General features: G+C 41.3%; 1 protein-coding gene across 7 annotated transcripts in view; it reads right to left on the reverse strand.

Moving 5' to 3' along the window:
• slc30a7 (solute carrier family 30 member 7) overlaps window positions 1-11,598 on the reverse strand; it is a 115,738-nt gene extending 104,140 nt beyond the window's left edge. For 6 of the 7 annotated variants that reach the window (XR_010975535.1, XM_068037551.1, XM_068037550.1 and 3 more), the window contains exons 1-5: window positions 11,458-11,598; window positions 11,187-11,288; window positions 5,510-5,623; window positions 4,535-4,622; window positions 734-860 (exon numbers count right to left, since the gene is read on the reverse strand). Coding sequence is in view for 6 of the 7 variants with exons in the window: in XM_068037551.1 (XP_067893652.1) it covers window positions 734-860; window positions 4,535-4,622; window positions 5,510-5,623; window positions 11,187-11,288; window positions 11,458-11,537 (511 nt within the window). In the remaining variant the exon portion in view is untranslated. Of the gene's footprint in view, window positions 1-733; window positions 861-4,534; window positions 4,623-5,509; window positions 5,624-11,186; window positions 11,289-11,457 lie in introns of those variants that run through there. The other variant, XM_068037554.1, reaches the window with a different exon arrangement.
• Between the last annotated feature and the right edge of the window lie 6,636 nt (window positions 11,599-18,234).

The following is an 18,234-nucleotide window of genomic DNA, read 5'->3' on the forward strand; positions in this document are numbered from 1 at the left end:
AATCTTTGAAACAAATTAGAGCTGTGGACAATAGCCAAAAGGATGCGCAAGAGTGGAGTGGATAGAGGATATCTGCCAGAGAGAATGTCAGTGGAATGGAGTACCACAACTTTCAATTATGGCACAAAGGAGGTCATTCATCCCATCGTTTCTATGCTGGCTCCTTCATATGGCAGAAGGGACAATGAGTCTTATTTCACTCACTCAAGGGGAAAGTATTTACTGAGGTTTAAGTCTGGAGCTCCTCCTAATGGCGCAGTGAGTAACTGCGCAGCTCAGGCCAGCAGAACATATAAATGTCAATGAGATCAGAAACTAGCTCAGCTAGAACACCCCGGCAGTCAAAAAGTCTGTCAACACTTTCTGCTCTGGCTCATTCACGAATAACTCAAGCAAGGGCTGTAGGTGCCTGTGCAAGCATAACCCAGCAAGAATCAGCACCTCTAATTTGCTGATTTGGACTTACAGGCCCCCCAGCCACCATGTGGTGACGGGGAAAAAAGGGGAGAAAAAGCAGGAACTTGTGCAAGTCAAAATTGACAAATTGTTGTTTCAAAAACATTAAAAGGTAACTTGAAAAAAAAAAACACTTCATGCTGAAAATAACTCCTCTTGCTACTGTCCCACTCTAAAGTGTTCTTTATCATAACGTGTCTTATTTTTACCTAAGCAAAGAAATTAATGATTTAAACACTTATACGATACTTGCAAGTTTATAGAATTGTTCCCTTACCACCATCATGAGAATGTCCATGGCCACCATGTTTAAAAACAAATATGCCAACCAAATTCACCAGAAACCCAAGCACAGATATAGACAGCAGCCGGTCATGATGCACTTCAGGGGGTTCCAGAGCTCTCTGAAAAATAATTGATGAAAGAACTAAAGCTCGATACAGTCTTACAGGTAGAAGAGTGACTAGTGGGTCCATTCCACATTCTTTGGAGTTCCAGATCTCTAACATAACGAGGGGCTCAATTCTAATACCACTGAACTGCAGTCAGAAATGTATGCAGACCTTTATTATTCACTTGTGGAAAAAAGGGTCATTTTTTGGTTTGCAGACCAACTGAGAACACACAAGAAAGATTGTGCATCAGAAAGAAGTGGTTGTGTTTTCTAGCAACTTTTTTAAAGGTTTTATTTTATCGTTCATATGTACACTGATGACACCCAGATGTACCTCACCACCACCTCTCTCGACTGTCTTTAAATTGTCACACTGCTTGTCCAACATCCAGTACTGGATGAGCAGAAATTTCCTCCAATTAAATATTGGGAAGACCAAAGCTACTGTCTTTGGCTTGTGTCACCAACTGTCCCTACCCACTGACTCCATCCCTCTCCCTGGCAACTGTCTGAGCTGAAACAGAATGTTCACAACCTTGGTGTCATACCTGACTTGGAGATGAGCTGCCAACCACATATCCGCACCATCAGCAAGACTGGCTATTTCCACCTCCATGATATCACCTGACACAGCCCTGCCTCAGCTCATCTGCTGCCAGAAGCCTCATCCATGCATATGTTACCTTTAGATTTGACCCCCTTCCAAAGCACTCCTGTCTGGCATCCCACATTCCAGCTTCCGTAAACTTGAGATCACCAAAAACTCTGCTGCCCATGTCCCCAACTCAAGTCCTGTTCACCCATCACTCATGGTCGCTGACTTACATTAGCTCCTGATTAAGCAACGTTTCATCCTGGTTTTCAAATCCCTCCACAATCTCATCACCGCCCTATCTCTAATCTCCTCCAGCCCCACAAATACACACCCTCCCCAGAGATATTTGTCCCTTAACCACTCTGCCTCTCTAACTTTCTATCTTCCTTTAAGATGCTCCTTAAAAGTTACCTCATTGACCAAGCTTTTGGCCATCTGCCCTAATATCACCTTATATGGCTCGGAATTAAATGTTGCTGTATAATGCTCCTGCAAAGTGCCTTGGGATATTATGTTAAAAGTGCATTATAAATACAAGTCATTGATGTTGTAATTTTAAATATCAACTAACTGCACAGAAAAATAATTCCTGCTCCAGTCAATGCCTCTTTATATTGCAATGGTCATAAAACTTACCATTGAAGCATTTTGTTTTCCACATTAAGTTTTCACACATTTTCACAGGTGGAACAGATTCCCAGACTACACAGGAACAAGAACACTACATTTAAAAAGATCCAGCAAGGAACTGAGGGGACAATAAACCACTTCCCTCAAGTTAGTTATGCAGTGATGCACAATCCTTCAGATGTATTTTGGAAGCAGTATTAGTTTTTTTTTTAAACTATTTGCAATATGATTATGGATATAAACACAGGATAAACTAATTGGTGACTGCACCTCACACTATATACTAAAATGTAGGGATGAGAAGCAACATCTAGTACCCACATAATTAACAATGTACAACAAACATTCATACCTCAGCAAGGTGAAATCCCTTAAAAAAGGTAAGGGGCATAAAAATGGACTGAAAGCCGCAAGTTCCAACTACCAATTTAGAAAAAAAAGTCCGGTCACTAGCGTAACTGATTAAAAAGTATTTTGGGGACGAATACAATGGTATGACCACCCTTGATCAGGTACAAAGATGAGCAACAATGATAGTGCTGGGTATCAGGAATTTAAATTATAGATGAAAGGCAAACACATTGGATCTGTTTTCTTTGAAAAGAGGAGATTGCCAGGTAACTCAATTGAAGTTTTCAATAAATGGAATTCACAAAGCTGATCTGGGCAAGGTGCATTCTTCGATCAAGTGTTAAATACCACTGTTATAAAAGTTAAAAAAGTTAGGAAGTCAGGAGAAAACATAGGGGCAGGAGTAGGCCATCTAGCCCACTGAGCCAGTTTTTCCATTCAATTAGATCATGCCTGATCTGCATCTTAACTCCATCGACCGGAGATTTTTTTTTAAAAATTTTTTTGTACTTGTCTACTAACAATTATTTCTGTACTTGGACCCCTAAATCTCTGCTCCTATCTTCACCATTTAGAAAATACATGGGTTCAAAGTGGATGACTTCACATTTCCCTACATTGAACGCCACCTGCCTCAGATTTGCCAGACAGAACTTTTTCTTTTGCTTAGAGGACAACAGAGTCTCGGAATAAGTTACCAGAGATTTTCAGGGAGTATAATGATTTCTAGGGACAATCAAGATTTGTTTCAGTGGAGGAAGGATTGAGGAATACTGAAGGTAGGCCAGGGGCAGCATTGGTTTGTATATTTTACACACTTTGTCAGAGTGCCTCTCTCCTCATTTACAACAACACAGCTAAGTTTAATTTAAACTTTTTTTCCTGCAGTTTTCTCTATCGGATCAATTAACTACCTTCCCTTACCACAGCACATTACTCAGTGAGTGAGTTCTTAATACAGCTGCTACATACTCCATGGATTGATTCACCCACAGATCATCTGTTACCCTAAGTTAGAAGTTAGGAGCAGGAAGCTAGAAGAAAACTTTCACAGAGGGTTATTCAAATATTGAATGCTTTGACACAAGTGGCTTTTGAGGCACAGACTACAAAATTGGATAAGTATTCTTTAAAAACTTTAAATATATTAAATAATTTCTAAGTGCAAGGAGTGGGGTTAGAGTACACTACATTTGAAGAGATAGCATTGGCACAGACACAATCTTTCATGCTATAATTTCTAGGTTTTTGCAAATGCCAAATGATTTGTTCCTGTGATGGCCCAAATGGGATCGTAGACCCAACCCTATTTCATTAAGTGTCTAAGCTACAGCTGCAATCCATCTTCGGAACATTTAGTGGCCTAAATATTTTTAAGAAATAAGACAGGCTCCACACATGCTCAACTGGTTAAGGCAATGGACAGCTGACCTACATAGATCAGATGGCTTCAAGTTTGATCCTCGATATGCTTTGAGCTACCCGCTCTCAACTGAGGTAGCAGGAGTAGGAATGTTTTCAAAAGGCTTCAGTATCTTTGGCGGTGGGTTGGAGAAAATCAGCCAGGGTTTCAGCTCCTGATTCTTATTCAGTAACCCCTGCTGACAGTACAAGTACATGGATGCCAGATGTATATAGAATTGGGCTTGGCAGTGATGGCTGTTGCAATTGAATAGCTCACCGACACTTGCTGTCTAAGGTCGCAAAGAAAAAATGACATACTGCAGGGGGCATATGCTTGCAGGCAAGGAGGTAAAGTCTTGAGAAAAAGGGGAGGGAATAAAAATGGAGATCACTTCTGAACATGGTGTAATTGAATCTGTCCAGTGAGGTACGAGATGACCTCTGGCATCACAAATTCCACTCTGAAGATAGGGATAGCACTACATGCAAGACTGCCAATTTTTTTTTTGAATCGTGAAAGACCCAGCAAAAAATCCTTCACTAAGCGACTGTCTCCAACTTCCAATATAGATTGTATCTAAATGCAAACTAACATTCAGAATCTTCCTAGTCACAATTCAGATTGATCATAAAGTATTCCTTCCAAGACCAGAGAGGAATATCCTACAGCTGACGTACAGCCACAATGTCTTTCACCAACCAACCTCTATTCCTTCTGAGAAAATGAAAAAGGCTGTGAAGATCAGAAATAATCCATTCACAAATCCAGCCAAAACTTCTGCTCGAACATATCTGTCAAAGGAAACAAATATAGAAGAAATAGGTTAACACCTTGCTGTCACATAACCAGAAGCATCAACTGGTTTCTTCAAAATTGCTAAATATGAATGTTAAAAATAACCAGGGTGTAAATGATGGTGCATTTTCCTCTAATAGTACATTAAGGCATGTTCTATTTTGTAACTCTATCCCATGCCGTCTACATATTGATCGCATTGTCAAGATCATAGCGACTTTGAGCTGTGTTTTAATTTCTTGATAGCATGTTTGCATCTTGTCTACAAAATGTAACCATTTCTGGATCCCAAACCTGGATGCATTGTACTAGCATACTGACAATCGCATCAGCCTGAAACCCAAAGCAAAATTAAGGGGTTTAAAAAACAAAAGCAAATAATTTAAGAATATGTCACACTGGCTCATTTGTGATGCCAACAGGGCCCACGTGCTTTCGATTAGAAACAAACTGACTCAGAGGAGCTATTGTCAGAATGGTAGCTGCAATTCTGGACATGCATCTGAGTGGTGAGTAAGTCATTTATACATTTGGGGGGGGGAAAAAAAAAAAAAGAGAACCAGGAAATATACTTTTCAAGTGTGAGCCAATAATAGTGTTGGGTTACAAAGCAGCACCAACATCCAGCTGCAAAGATGGGATCAGAGAGAAGGAAGAAAATATCAAATTCTTGTTTTAGACAGAAATAAAAACAAAAATCAACTGATCTATGGCTTTTGTGGAGATGTGAGGGAAGAGCTAAAACCTTATTCAAGAGATTAAAGCAAACTCTGGTCAATCTATTAACAGGTAGCAGTGCAGCAACCACCCTGAAACCCAATCATCAATTGGAGGGAAAACATGAGGAAGGACTTGACTGCCAAATATAATATATATATCTTACCCGTAGGAAAAGGTATCATTCGACCTCCATCTGGAGATCACAGATGCTGCCAGTCCAGCCAGAAGGGCAGTACAATCAAAGAACATGTGGAACGAGTCCGAAATGAGACCTAAACTAAAGCACAACAGATCAAAGTCAACACATTTCCAACAGAGCTCCAGAGTTACAATGATAAAAATTCAACCTCAGTCCTCCAATGAAATGCTTATCTGTCAGACAATTAACAACTTCTTCTTTCCCCACCCAAAAGTGTTTGAAAGCGATACAGATCAGCCAGCATCTTACTGAATGGCAGAACAGGTTCAGGGGCTGAATGACCTACTCCTGTTCCTATATTATAAGATCATAGAATGGTTACAGCTCAGAAGGAAGTCATTTGGCCCATTGCATCCATGCCAGCTCTCTGCAAGAGAAACTCAGCTAGTCCCACTCCCCCACCCTTTCCTCATAGCCCTGCAAATTTTCTCTCCTCAGGTGCTTATCCAATTCCCTTTTGAAAGCCACGATTGAATCTGCCTCCACCACACCCTCAGGCAGTGCATTCTAGATTCTAGCCACTTGCTGTGTAGAAAGGCTCTTTCCATGTATCGCTGTTGGTTCTTTTGTCAACCACCTTAAATCAGTGTCTGCTGGTTCTCAACCCTTCCAACATTGGGAATAGTTTCTATCTACTATGTCCAGACCCTTCATGATTTTGAGCACCTCTATCAATTTTACTCCTTCAAGAGAAGGTTGAGAGAACTCCACAGCTTCTCCAATCTATCCACTCAACTGAAATCCCTCATCCTTGGAACCACTCTCTTAAATCTTTCCTGCACTCTCTCTAAAGCATTCTTTCAAGTTCCAATGCAAGGGGCAGCTCAGAGTATTTTCTCCAATAGATTTTCCTTCCTCCCCTTGAGGAAATACCCATCTTCAAGTTAGTACCTGGGGTCCAGAATGTGGGTGAAAATGGGGAGAGTGAAGCCTTCTAAATTCAGGTAAATAATCCAAAAGGTTTAGCCCAAACGAATATTCATCTAACCTACCTAATCTAGCCCTTCCCACCAACTTCTCTGAGGGCTACACACAATCTCGGAGTATCACAACTCCAGCTACGAAGAGGAGGAAGAACATTTATATAAACAAAGTATTGCAGATGCTGGAAATGCTCAACAGACTAGGCTTGCACCCTTCCTTAGAACTCGTTCTCTCTACAGATGCAGTCTGATACACTGAGTGTTGCCAGTATTTCTGGTTTTGTTTTACATCTTAAAATATCTTCAGTGTAAAGAAATGTCACAAAAGAATTTCACAAATAGGCATAAGGAAACAGAGCTGAATTAGGGGGACAGCAAGAGGGATGATGTAGAGATTTGCAGCTCTGTCTGAAAAAGGTATCAGTAGCAACATAATTACTAGACAAGATCCATCAAAAATGTCATTCTAATGTGCAGCAGCTTAAAGTTGTTTTGGCTGCCGCTCCAGAGCTGAGCCAATCACATCAATTTCCCATTTTATTTATTTTCTCTTTACCCCTCCTCAGGTCCTCTCTCTGATCATGCTTCCTTTCACTTTTCCCCCTTGGGTACTCGGCTCTCCCAAATCCCCACCACAAACCTTCCACACTCCTCAGCCTTCCAGTGCCAGCCGTGGCTCAGTTGGTAGCACTCTCACCTGAGTCAGAAGGTTGTGGATTCAAGTCCCATTCCAGGACTGAGGGAGTGCTGCAGTGTTGGAGGCCCCGTCTGCTCTCTGAAGTGGACACAAGAGATCCCATGACACTATTTCGCACAGCAACGGAGTTATAAAGAGATTATTTGGCCATTATCACATTGCCGTTTGTGGGAGCTTGCTCTGTGCAAATTAGCTGCTGCATTTCCTAAAATACTTCATTGGCTGCAAGGTGCTTTGGGATGTCCTGACATCATGAAAGGCACAAAACAGATGCAAGTGTTTCTTTTACCCTCCTGCCACTGTCCCAAGTTGGACCCCTTCTCGGATAAGCCTACAACTGCCCACCGTGCCTCTCTTGGCATCATCTGAAGGGCGCATTGAGACACTTGATGCTGACTTCCTACAAGCTGCAACTCCAACTGCCCCATCCTTCTCTCTCCCCATCCATCTCATCAACCTCCTTCCTGCCCCATTCACCCTTCCAGTGCTAACTCTGCCAGCAGATTGGCTATCACCATCTCTCTCTGCATCTCCTTTCAACTGTCCATTCACTTGTTAATAAGGCTCTTGGCATCGATGAGCTCACTGTGAATGACTGCTTAGACATCATGACCTTGACGGAAATCTGGCTGAGAGGTGGTGATACCTTGCCCCTTAATGAAGCATCCTTGCATGGCTGTACACTTTCCATCATTTGCCCAGCCTAACCCGTTGTTCTGGCCCCAGCCATCACTAAATCACAGCTTCCCTACTCCTGTATCACCTTCTCCTGCTTTGTGCATCTCACCTTGTTCCATTCCCTCATTTAAATTCCTAGCTTTCTACCACCCACCAAGTAGCACACCAAGTTTCTCAATGAGATATCCTCACTGCTTTTCTCCCTCAGCCTCTGCATTGATAACTTCTCATCCTCGATGATTTCAATCTGCATCACAACTCATCAGGCACATGCTCTCTTCTAAATTCACTTCCCTTATATCCTCCCTAATTCTTTCCCTCTATCTTGTCATCTCATCTAGCCTCACTCTTCCCATCGTGTCAATCACAGATAAGGTCACCTCTGATCACTTCCTTGTTTCCTTCTCTACCCAAATCCAACCTCCCCCAACACTACTTTCCTGGAAAAAACTCTCTCTCTCTACAACCCCCATCACCACCACCTCCCCGCAACCCCCGCCCCCAAGTCACTTACAAATGCATGAAATCTTTCCCACAACTCCATGTTTGAATTCCTCCAATTGGGTTTCAGTTCTTGCTACAGTACTGAAGCGGCCCATATCAAAGTCACAAATTACATCCTATGTAACTGTGTCTGTGGTAAACCATGCCTGTTCATCCATTTCGACCCATCTGCAGGCTTTAACATGACTGACCACATCATCCTCATCCAACAGCTCTCTTCCGTCATCCATTTGGGTGGGACTGCCCTTGCCATGTTCCATTTTTATTTAATGCAAAATACTGCGGGTGCTGGAAATCAAACAAAAACAGAAAATGCTGCAAATACTCAGCAGGTCAGCAACATCTGTGGGGAGAAAAACAGAGTTAGCGTTTCAAGCCGATAACGTTTCAACAGATGGAAGATCATCGACCTGAAACGTTAAATCACCTCTGAATGGAAAAAGTGTTAGAGGTATTCAAAATCATGAGGCGTCTGGACGGAGTAGATAGGGAGAAACTGTTCCCATTCATGAAAGGATCAAGAACGAGTGGGCAGTAATTGGCAAAAGCAAAAGCGCCATGAGGAAAAACCTTTGCATGCAATGAGTGGTTAAGGTCTGGAATGCACTGCCTGCGAGTGTGGTGCAGGCAGATTCAATCGAGGCATTCAAAAGGGAATTAGACAGTTATCTGAAAAGGAAGAATGTGCAGGGTAACGGGGAGCGGCACTGGGTGAATTGTTCATTTGGAGAGCCGGTGCAGACACAAATGGGCCGAATTGCCTCCTCTGTGCTACAACAATTCTGTGATGCAATCTATCCAACTGTAGCCAAAGAATCACCTGCAATGGTTTTACTTCCCATTCTGTTAACTCTGGAAACCCCCAAAAATCTATTCTTGGCCCTCACCTATTTCTCATCTACTTGTCGACATAATTCATAAACAATATCAGGTTCCACTTGTATTCCAATGGCACCCACTTCTACCTCAGCCACCTCTCCACTATGTCTGACTTGCCAGACTGCCTATCTAACATCCAGTACTGGATGAGCAGAAATTTCCTCCAACTAGATACTGGGAAGACCGAAGCCATCGTCATCATTGAGATAGAAACTAGATCAACATTCAACATTAAATTGAATCTTAGAATTGTTACAGCACAGAAGGAGGCCATTCAGCCCATCATGTCTGCACCAGATCTCCAAATGAACAAGTGCCACTTCTCTGCCTTCTCGCTGTAACCCTGCACATTCTTCCTTTTCAGGTAAGTCTAATTGCCTTTTGAATTCTTTGATTGAGCCTGACTGCACCACACTCGCAGGCACTGCATTCCAAACCTTAACCAATCACTGCAGGAAAAAGATTTTCCTCGTGGCGTTTTTGCTTCTTTTGCAAATTACTTTAAATCTGTGCCCTCTTGATCCTTTCATGAGTAGGAACAGTTTCTCCCTATCTACTCTGTCCAGACCCATGATTTTAAATGCCTCTATCAAGTCACCTCTCAGCCTTCTCATCTCCAAGGAAAGAGTCCCAACTTCTCCAATCTATCTTCACAACTGAAGTTCTTCATCCCTGGAACCATCCTTGTGAATCTTTTCTGTACTCTCTCCAATGTTTTCATATCTTTCCTAAAATATGGTGCCCAGAACTGTACATAACACTCCAGCTGAGGCTGAACTAGTGTCTTATACAAGTTCAACATAACCTCCGAGCTCTTGTACTCTATGCCCCAATAATAAAGCCCAAGATACTGTATGCTTTATTTACCGCTCTCAACCTAACCTGCCATCTTCAATGACTTATGCACATATACACCAAAATCCCTCTGCTCCTGTACCCCCTTTGGAGTTATACCCTTTATTTTATATTGTCTCTTCAGGTTCTTCCTACCAAAATGAATGTATCACTTAACAGAGATACAGAAGCAGGTGGGCAAATATGGTTTCGACTATCTGTTCACAGAAAGGTAAGTGCCAACACAGGCTAGTTGGGCCCAATGGCCCATTTTCATGAGGCAACTTGTTTGTATTTTAATGTATATCCTTGCAAAATAAGATGGGTGGGGGAGTGGAGGAGGAAGAGAGAAAAAGAGAGAGAGAGAGAGAGAAACTAGCAGCTGTGGATCAGCTGGTAACACTGTCTCTTCAAGACTGTGGGTTCAAGTCCAATTCCAGGAACTTAATCGGATGCCTAGTGCAGTGCTAAGGACTGCTTCATTCTTTCGGATCAGATGTTAAACCGAGGCCTCATAAACAACCCCCAATACCATTTCAAAGTGCAGCAGGGAAGTTCTCCCTGGTGTCCGAACCAATACTTACACCTCAATTAACATCACAAACAGATTAGCTATTCATTCTCATTGCCCTTTCTGGGTGTTTGCTGTGTACAACTTTACTACCACATTTATTACATCACAACAGTGACCACCCTTCAAAAGTTCTTCATTGGTTGTACAGCCCTTTGGGACATCCAGAATTCATGTATCCTGGCGAACATTTAACCCTCAAACAAAACAGATTAGATGGTTGCTTATCTCATTTAGATTTGTTCCATGATTACCTACAGTGACTATATTTCAAAACTAATTTGTTATGATAGGCTTTGGAACATCCAAATATCCATAAACACTATATAAATATAAGCTCTTTCTTTCACATCTGACAATGATTTCACGAACAAACCCATCTACCAGAACCAAGTCAACCATTACATCCTGTTGTTATTTGCCCACCAACATGTCACCGGTTTAATTCCTAGCAGAGGGGGAAGTGCAGTCCAACCGTGGCGTTTCCCCCCACTTCCTCCTTGAAAGCGCGACGTGGCAATGCAGCGGGGCTGGGCCCACTCCCCCGCGGCTCACCTGTTGCTCCAGATCCCGTACAACAGCTCGACGAAAGCGAAGGAGAGGTTTAGCAGCAAAAAGAAGAAGAGGTTCCGGGATGTGGAATCTGACAGGATAGACCTAGGAAGAGAGAAGATAAAGGGAGTCAGCAGGAGAGATACAGGCGAGGCGGCCCAGCCCGACCCCTGTACCCGCTCCCACGCTCCAGGCCCCGGCCAGACACCAACTGCACGGCTCTCCGCTGGAGCCGGCCACACTCAGTGTCTACTGGCCCTCCCACACCGCCTACCTAAACCAGCCCGAAACCTTGCGCAGCAAATTGAGTCGGGGCGGCTTGTACTCATCATCCTTTATAGAGAGGGGTAACATGGTAACTTCAGGCCGCAGGCGCCGCTCCACGGCAACTGCAGTGTCTCGCTGCTTGCCGCAACTTCCGGTCAGTGCCGTACGGCGCAGAGTGCGCAGGCGTAGTGCCGTACGTTCGCCGTAGCAGAGCGCTGCTATGCCGTACAACACAAGAATACAAACATTAGGAGCAGGAGTTGGCCATTCGGCCCTTCCAGCCTGCCGCCATTCCATAAGATTGTGGCCTCAACTCCACTTTCCTGGCTGACCCCCATGACCCTTTACTCAATTCTCAATCAAAAATCTAACTCAGCCTTGAAGATATTCCATGACCCAGTCTCCTGGGAAGAGAATTCCACAACATAAGAACCCTCTAATGCAATAATATCATTTCTTAAATAAGGAGACCAAAAGTGTACACAGTACCCCAAATGCAGTCTAAGGCCCTGTACGGCTGTAGCAATAATTCCCTGCTTTTATACTCTATTCCCCTCACAATAAATGCCTTCCTAATCACTTGCTTTACCTGCATACCAACCTTTTGTGATTCATGTATCAGGACACTCAGATCCCTCTGTACTGTAGAGTTCTGCAGTCTCTCTTCACTCTATTTTCTATTTTTCCTGCCAAAGTGGACAAGTTCACAATTACCCACATTATAGGCCATCGGCCAATTTTTTGCCCACTCACCGACCCAATCTAAATCCCTTTGTAGACTCTTTATGTCCTCTTGACAACTTACTTTCCGACCTAACTTTGTGTCATCAGCAAATTTAGCCACCATACATTTGGTCCTTTCATCCAAGTCATTGATATAGATTGTAAATAGTTGAGGCCCCAGCACTGATCCCTGTGGCACTCCACTAGTAACGGCTTGGCATCCTGAAAATGACCCATTTATCCCTATTCTCTGCTTCCTGTTAGCTAACCAATCCTCTATCCATGCTATTGTGTTACCCCTACACCATGAATTCTTATTTTATGTAGTAACCTTTGTTGTGGTACCTTATCAAATGCCTTTTGAAAATCCAAGTACACCACATCTACAGGTTCCCCTTTATCCATCAGGCTTGTTACTTTCTCAAAGAAGTCTAATAAATTAGTCAAACATGATTTTCCTTTCACAAAACCATGTTGGCTCTGCCTGATCGTATTATGATTTTCTAAATGTCCTGCTGTTACCTCCTTAGTAATGGATTCTAGCATTTTCCCAATGACAGTTGTTAGGCTAATTGGTCTATAGTTTCCTGCTTTCTGTCTCCCTCCTTTCTTGAATAGAGGTGTTACATTTGCCATTTTCCAATTCACTGGGACCTTTCCAGAATCTAGGGAATTTTGGAAGATCACAATCAATGCACTCACTATCGTTGTAGCCACTTCTTTTAAGACCCTAAGATGCAAGCCATCAGGTCCAGGGGACTGTCAGCCTTTAGCTCTGATAGTTTTCCCGGTACCTTTTCCCTAGTGATTGTGATTGTTTTAAGTTCCACCCTCCCTTTTACCTCTTGATTTTGAAGTATTCTTCAGATGTTTTTCACGTCTTCTACAGTGAAGGCAAACACAAAATACCTGTTCAATGCTTCTGCCATTTCCTTGATTCCCATTATTAATTCCCCAGTCTCGCTCTCTCAGGGACCAACACTCACTTTAGTTACTCCTTTCCTTTTGAAATACTTGTAGAAACTCTTACTATCTGTTTTTATATTTCTAGCTAGCTTTCTCTCATACTCTAATTTCTCTCTTTTTTTAAGTCATTCTTTGCTGGTTTCTAAAATCTGTCCAGTCTTCTGATCTACCACTAACTTTTACAATACTGTACACTTTTTCTTTCAATTTGATACTATCCTTAACTTCCTTAGTTAGCCACCGATGGTGCATCCTTCTCATAGAGTTTTTCTTTCTCAAAGGAACATATCTTTACTGAGAGTTATGAAATACCTCCTTGAATGTCTGCCACTGCTTCTCTACTGTCCTACCTTTTAATCTATTTTCCCAGTTCACTTTAGCCATCTCTGTCCTCATACCCTTGTAATTGCCTTTATTTAAGTTTAAGCCACAAGTGTTACAGACAGGTGGTAAGGGATTTGGGTGGTTCGCACTATTCACCTCCTAACTGACCGCAATCGTGTTTTGTTTAAAATAATGAGTTAGCCCGAGTGTTTTACTTGCCAAATGAACAGACAACAACATATTTTCTTGTAGATTTAAAACAGAAGATTAACTATTTATTGAACGATATTCATTCCCCTAAATGTTTCAAAACCACTCATGCATGCATTCACTCTCACATGCGCTATCAAGAAAAGATAGATAAAAGGTAAAGGGTAAGAATTCAAGGTGTGATAGTTGTTCGTGGTTTACAGTAAACCTGTTGAATCTTCTAAATAGGACAGTCTTTTTTAAAGGCCTGGGTGTTTGTAGTCTTGAACTTGTTAAGGTGTTGTAGATTTCTGGTGGTTAAGATTTCAGACTGGAAGTGGCAGTCACTTTCAGTTCTCTGCTGCACCAAGTTGAAGTGTAAAATTAACAACAGGGCTTCTTCTTGTTTAGGCTGGATCTTTCCAAGCCCCTGGATGGGCTCCTTCTGTAATGTTTCTGTGATATCTCCCTCGCTCTCCAGAATGTTACTGTTTAAGGTCAAAATTAATCTTATTAGCAATTTTGTTATTTGACACATAGTCTTCTCCCCTGGTGTGACCACACAATGGACCAGGATGTGGAATCAGGGCTATCTATTAATGTCTGGATGAATATCATTCTGTTATGATGTGCCGCCTTCACACCTTTTTTGTCTCAGAACAAAACCATTCAATTCGGGAATGTCTCTTGGTGATTCCAGGATGGGTGTAATCAACACTCCTTAGTCTGGAATGTATCCTTTTGAAACAGTGAGATAGTTTGAATATACAGGCCAGGTCATCTGACCTCCAGTGGCCATCTTGCAGCACATTGTCCACTTTTTCTAAAGGAGAAATCAATTCCAAAGAGTCCACATTGAATAATGTTTGTATCTTAAAAGTAGGATTATGGTATGTCTTTATTGGCATGACACTAGTCTTAGACCCCCACTTCTCACCCTCAAACTGGATGTAAAATTCTATCATCTTATGATCACTGTTGCCTGGAGGCTCCTTTACTATGAGGTCATTAAGTAATTCTGTCTCATTGCACATTACCAGGTCTAAAATAGCCTGCTCCATGGTTGGCAATGTACTGTTCTAGGAAATTGTCCCGAACACACTCTATGAAGTCATCTTCCAGGCTACGTTTGTCAATCTGATTCGTCCAATCTATATGAAAATTAAAATCATCCATGATTATTGTAGTGCCTTTTTTGTAGTGCCTTTCTTGTAAGCCCCCATTATTTCTTCCTGTATACTCTGTCCTACAGTGAAAGCTACTGTTGGGGGTCCTATAAACTACTCCCACAAATGATTTCTTACCTTTGCTATTTATTATTTCTACCCAAACTGATTCTGCATCTTGATCTTCTGAACTAAGGTCATTTCTCACAAGAGTACTAATGTCTTCCTTAATTAACAGTGCTATCCCACCATCTTTTCCTAGCTTTCTGCCCTTCTGAAATGTCAAATATGCTTGAATATTTATGCCCCAGCGTTGGTCACCTTGCAACCACATCTCTGAAATGGCTACCAGGTCATATATATTTATTTCTATTTATACTATTGTTATGACCATGGCGGGATGAGTGCACTGTTTATTCTAGTTCCACTGCTCCACGGGTCACAATATATATTTAAATTTTCAATTACAGATACAGTCAATCATATATTCTATTTTTTCCAGAATAAAACACACCAACCAGATTTCTTTAATAAACAACAAAATTATCAGTTTATTAGAAAACAAGTCTTAACCAGTAATGAAGAAAAGCATAAACATACAGATTGAAATATTAAAGTTCCCTTTTTTCCTTAACCTGTCACACTCAGAAAAATAAAGGGATTTTTGTTTATAGAGTTCTATTGCAGACGAAAAAAAACACTTTGACTGAATACTTGCTCATTCTTGAAGAAACAGCAGATGAGATATGTTGTGTTCCAAAACTGGCATACAGTCTGGCCTCCAAGTACACGTAGACGGGTCACTGGCATCTTTTAGAACAGTTCTTTTCAGGCAGTGTTGAGAATTAATTTAGCAGGCTTTTCTTCAAAGACAGGAGATGAGATGAATTGACACAGTGCACTTCTCAGGGTCTTTTAAAGAGGTGCTGGAAAGCTGAGCTGGGTTGTGGTCTTCTTCCTTGGGAATTCTCTTCTCTCCTTGGAAATTCCCTTCTCTCCTTGGAAGTTCTCTCCTTTTTCTGCAGGCTTTTTAAAGAGATGGAACAGGCTGGGTTGAGCTGGGGTTCTGTCCTTCAGCTTTATTTTTTTAAACTCCAACCTTTTAAACAGTTTATTCCCAACTCCAAACAATTCATAACTGAAACAGAAAGTCCACCTTCTGACCTGTTACTTCTCTGCACACATCTTCCATAGTTACCAGGGTTTCTGTTCTATTTTTAACTTGAGTCATGTGACAACCAGTAAATGTTGTTGTCAAACTAGTTCTTTCAGTGTCCTCTTGAAGACCGTCTTCAAAAAAAACCTGGTCCAACATTTCTTCAGTTTGACTATGAATCCTCAAAACATATTTTTAAGAAAAACAAGTATTTTCGTAACAGCTCCACCCTTGGAGGAATGAAGCACCATTTTTAGATATGTTTCATTACAAAGTGTAAAGAAAACAGAAGATGAAAAATTTTAAAACACAATTTCACATTCATCCCTATTCACTCTTGGAACTAATACAGTTCTGCTTCGTACCATCTTTGTACTCAAATCAATGTTAGCTTCTTGTTACAAGGATTTCCATTTTTTGTATTAAAACTTGGGATTCTATATTTTTAAAAACTGAAAAGTATTTCAGTGGACATTGAGACATCTGGAGATAGTTGAATTTTATGGATGTTTTGAAAGGAAGTTCAACAAAAGTTGAACTGGTAAACAAGGACTGGAAAGCAGGTAATTTCAGGGAAACCAGCAGGGGGTTTGACCTCAGAGCTACCCTTTGTCTGACAAGAGAGAATTTATGACTTGGCATGTGACTTGGTTCTGGAAGGTTTTGGTTTCATTTTTGAATTTTAAAAGCCAGTGGGTTTGTATAAAAGCAGGCAATTGGAATTTGATTTTGACCGGCCTAGAGATCAGAAGAAGAACCAGAAAATTATTACCTCTCTGTAAAGAATCCTAGCTCTTGAAAAGCAAAAGCTTGTATGAAGTGGTACTGTTGCCTCTTGCATTTTTGAAGAAAACCTGAATTTGCAGAAATCTTGCATCTTTAAAAAAAGGACTTTTGCATCAAATGTGAGAACTGACACCTGTTGCTACACTCCAGATGGAAGACCTATGTGAAGCCTTCTACAATTGAAGTTCTTTGATCACCTACCCATCACAGACTGTTCATTAACCTCACCCCTGGAAAGACTTCGAGTGGCATCCAACTATTTGACTTTGGGACACTCACCAAACCAAAGAACTTCCTTCCAGAACATGGCAGTCTTAAGTTTTTTATTATTCCTCTCATTCCTTTGAAACAACTATAAACAAATATCCTCTTTTTCAGATTAACCAATTTTTGGATGTATGTGCATGAGGGTTAGGAAAAAATAAGGAGCTTTAATATCTCAATTTGTATATATATGTACTTCATTATCAGTTAAGACTTGGTTTTGCAATGAACAGTTAATTTTGTTGTTGATTAAAGAAACCTGGTTGGTGTGCTTTATTCTGGGGACAAGTAGAGTATCTAATTGGCTGTTTCGGTAAATGGGAAAACTTATTGATATGCTGTGACCTGTGGAGAAGTGGAACTGAATTAACAGTGCACTCCTCTTGCCTTGGTTGCAACATTCTTGATAAAGCATCTGCATTAACATTATTTTTGCTTGCAATGTGGATAAGCTTTAAGTGATAAGGTTGTAATAGTAAACTCCATTGAAATAGTCTGGCATACTAGTTTTTAAATTTTGCACAAAGTTTATCACCAAATCAGCTGATGCAACCTTCCAAACAGAGCCCCCCAGTTGTTTCAAGTGATGCTTCCAAGTGTCACTGTAGACCAGCACATCATCAAGGTAAACCACACAGTTCGGAGCACTGGCTACCACTTAGTTCACTAGTCTCTGGAAATGGCTGAGGCATACCCTGGCCTGAATGTCATCACCCGGCACTGGAAAAGACTGTCTGGTACGACAAAGGCCAATATTTCTTTAGCTCGAGATGTTAAAGGAACTTGCCTGTATCCTTTTAACAAATCTATTGTTGTAAGATACATGGCACTAACCACTCTGTCAATACAGTCTTCCAAGCAAGGAATTGGGTAGGAGTCTGCCTTTGTTACTGTATTAACTTTTATGTAGTCTATACAGAGTCTAGTTGAACAGTCAGGTTTAGGCACCAATACTACTGGCAAACTCCAGCTGCTTTGACCAGTTTCTATTAGGTGGTTTTCCAACATGTATTGGATTTCTGCTTTTACCTGGGCCTGTTTTATAGGAAAATATTCCCCTACTTCCACATCATGTGTAGCTAAGGTTGTACATCCTGGCTTATCCTTACAGACTGTTTTAAATGCTTTGAGTAGCCTTGTTAGGTCTTCTCGTTGTTCTGTATCTAAATGTGAAAGCATAGTGTCCAATCTCTCTAACAATTCAGTATTA

Source organism: Heterodontus francisci, chromosome 8, assembly GCF_036365525.1.
Source record: "Heterodontus francisci isolate sHetFra1 chromosome 8, sHetFra1.hap1, whole genome shotgun sequence".
NCBI lineage: Eukaryota > Metazoa > Chordata > Chondrichthyes > Heterodontiformes > Heterodontidae > Heterodontus > Heterodontus francisci.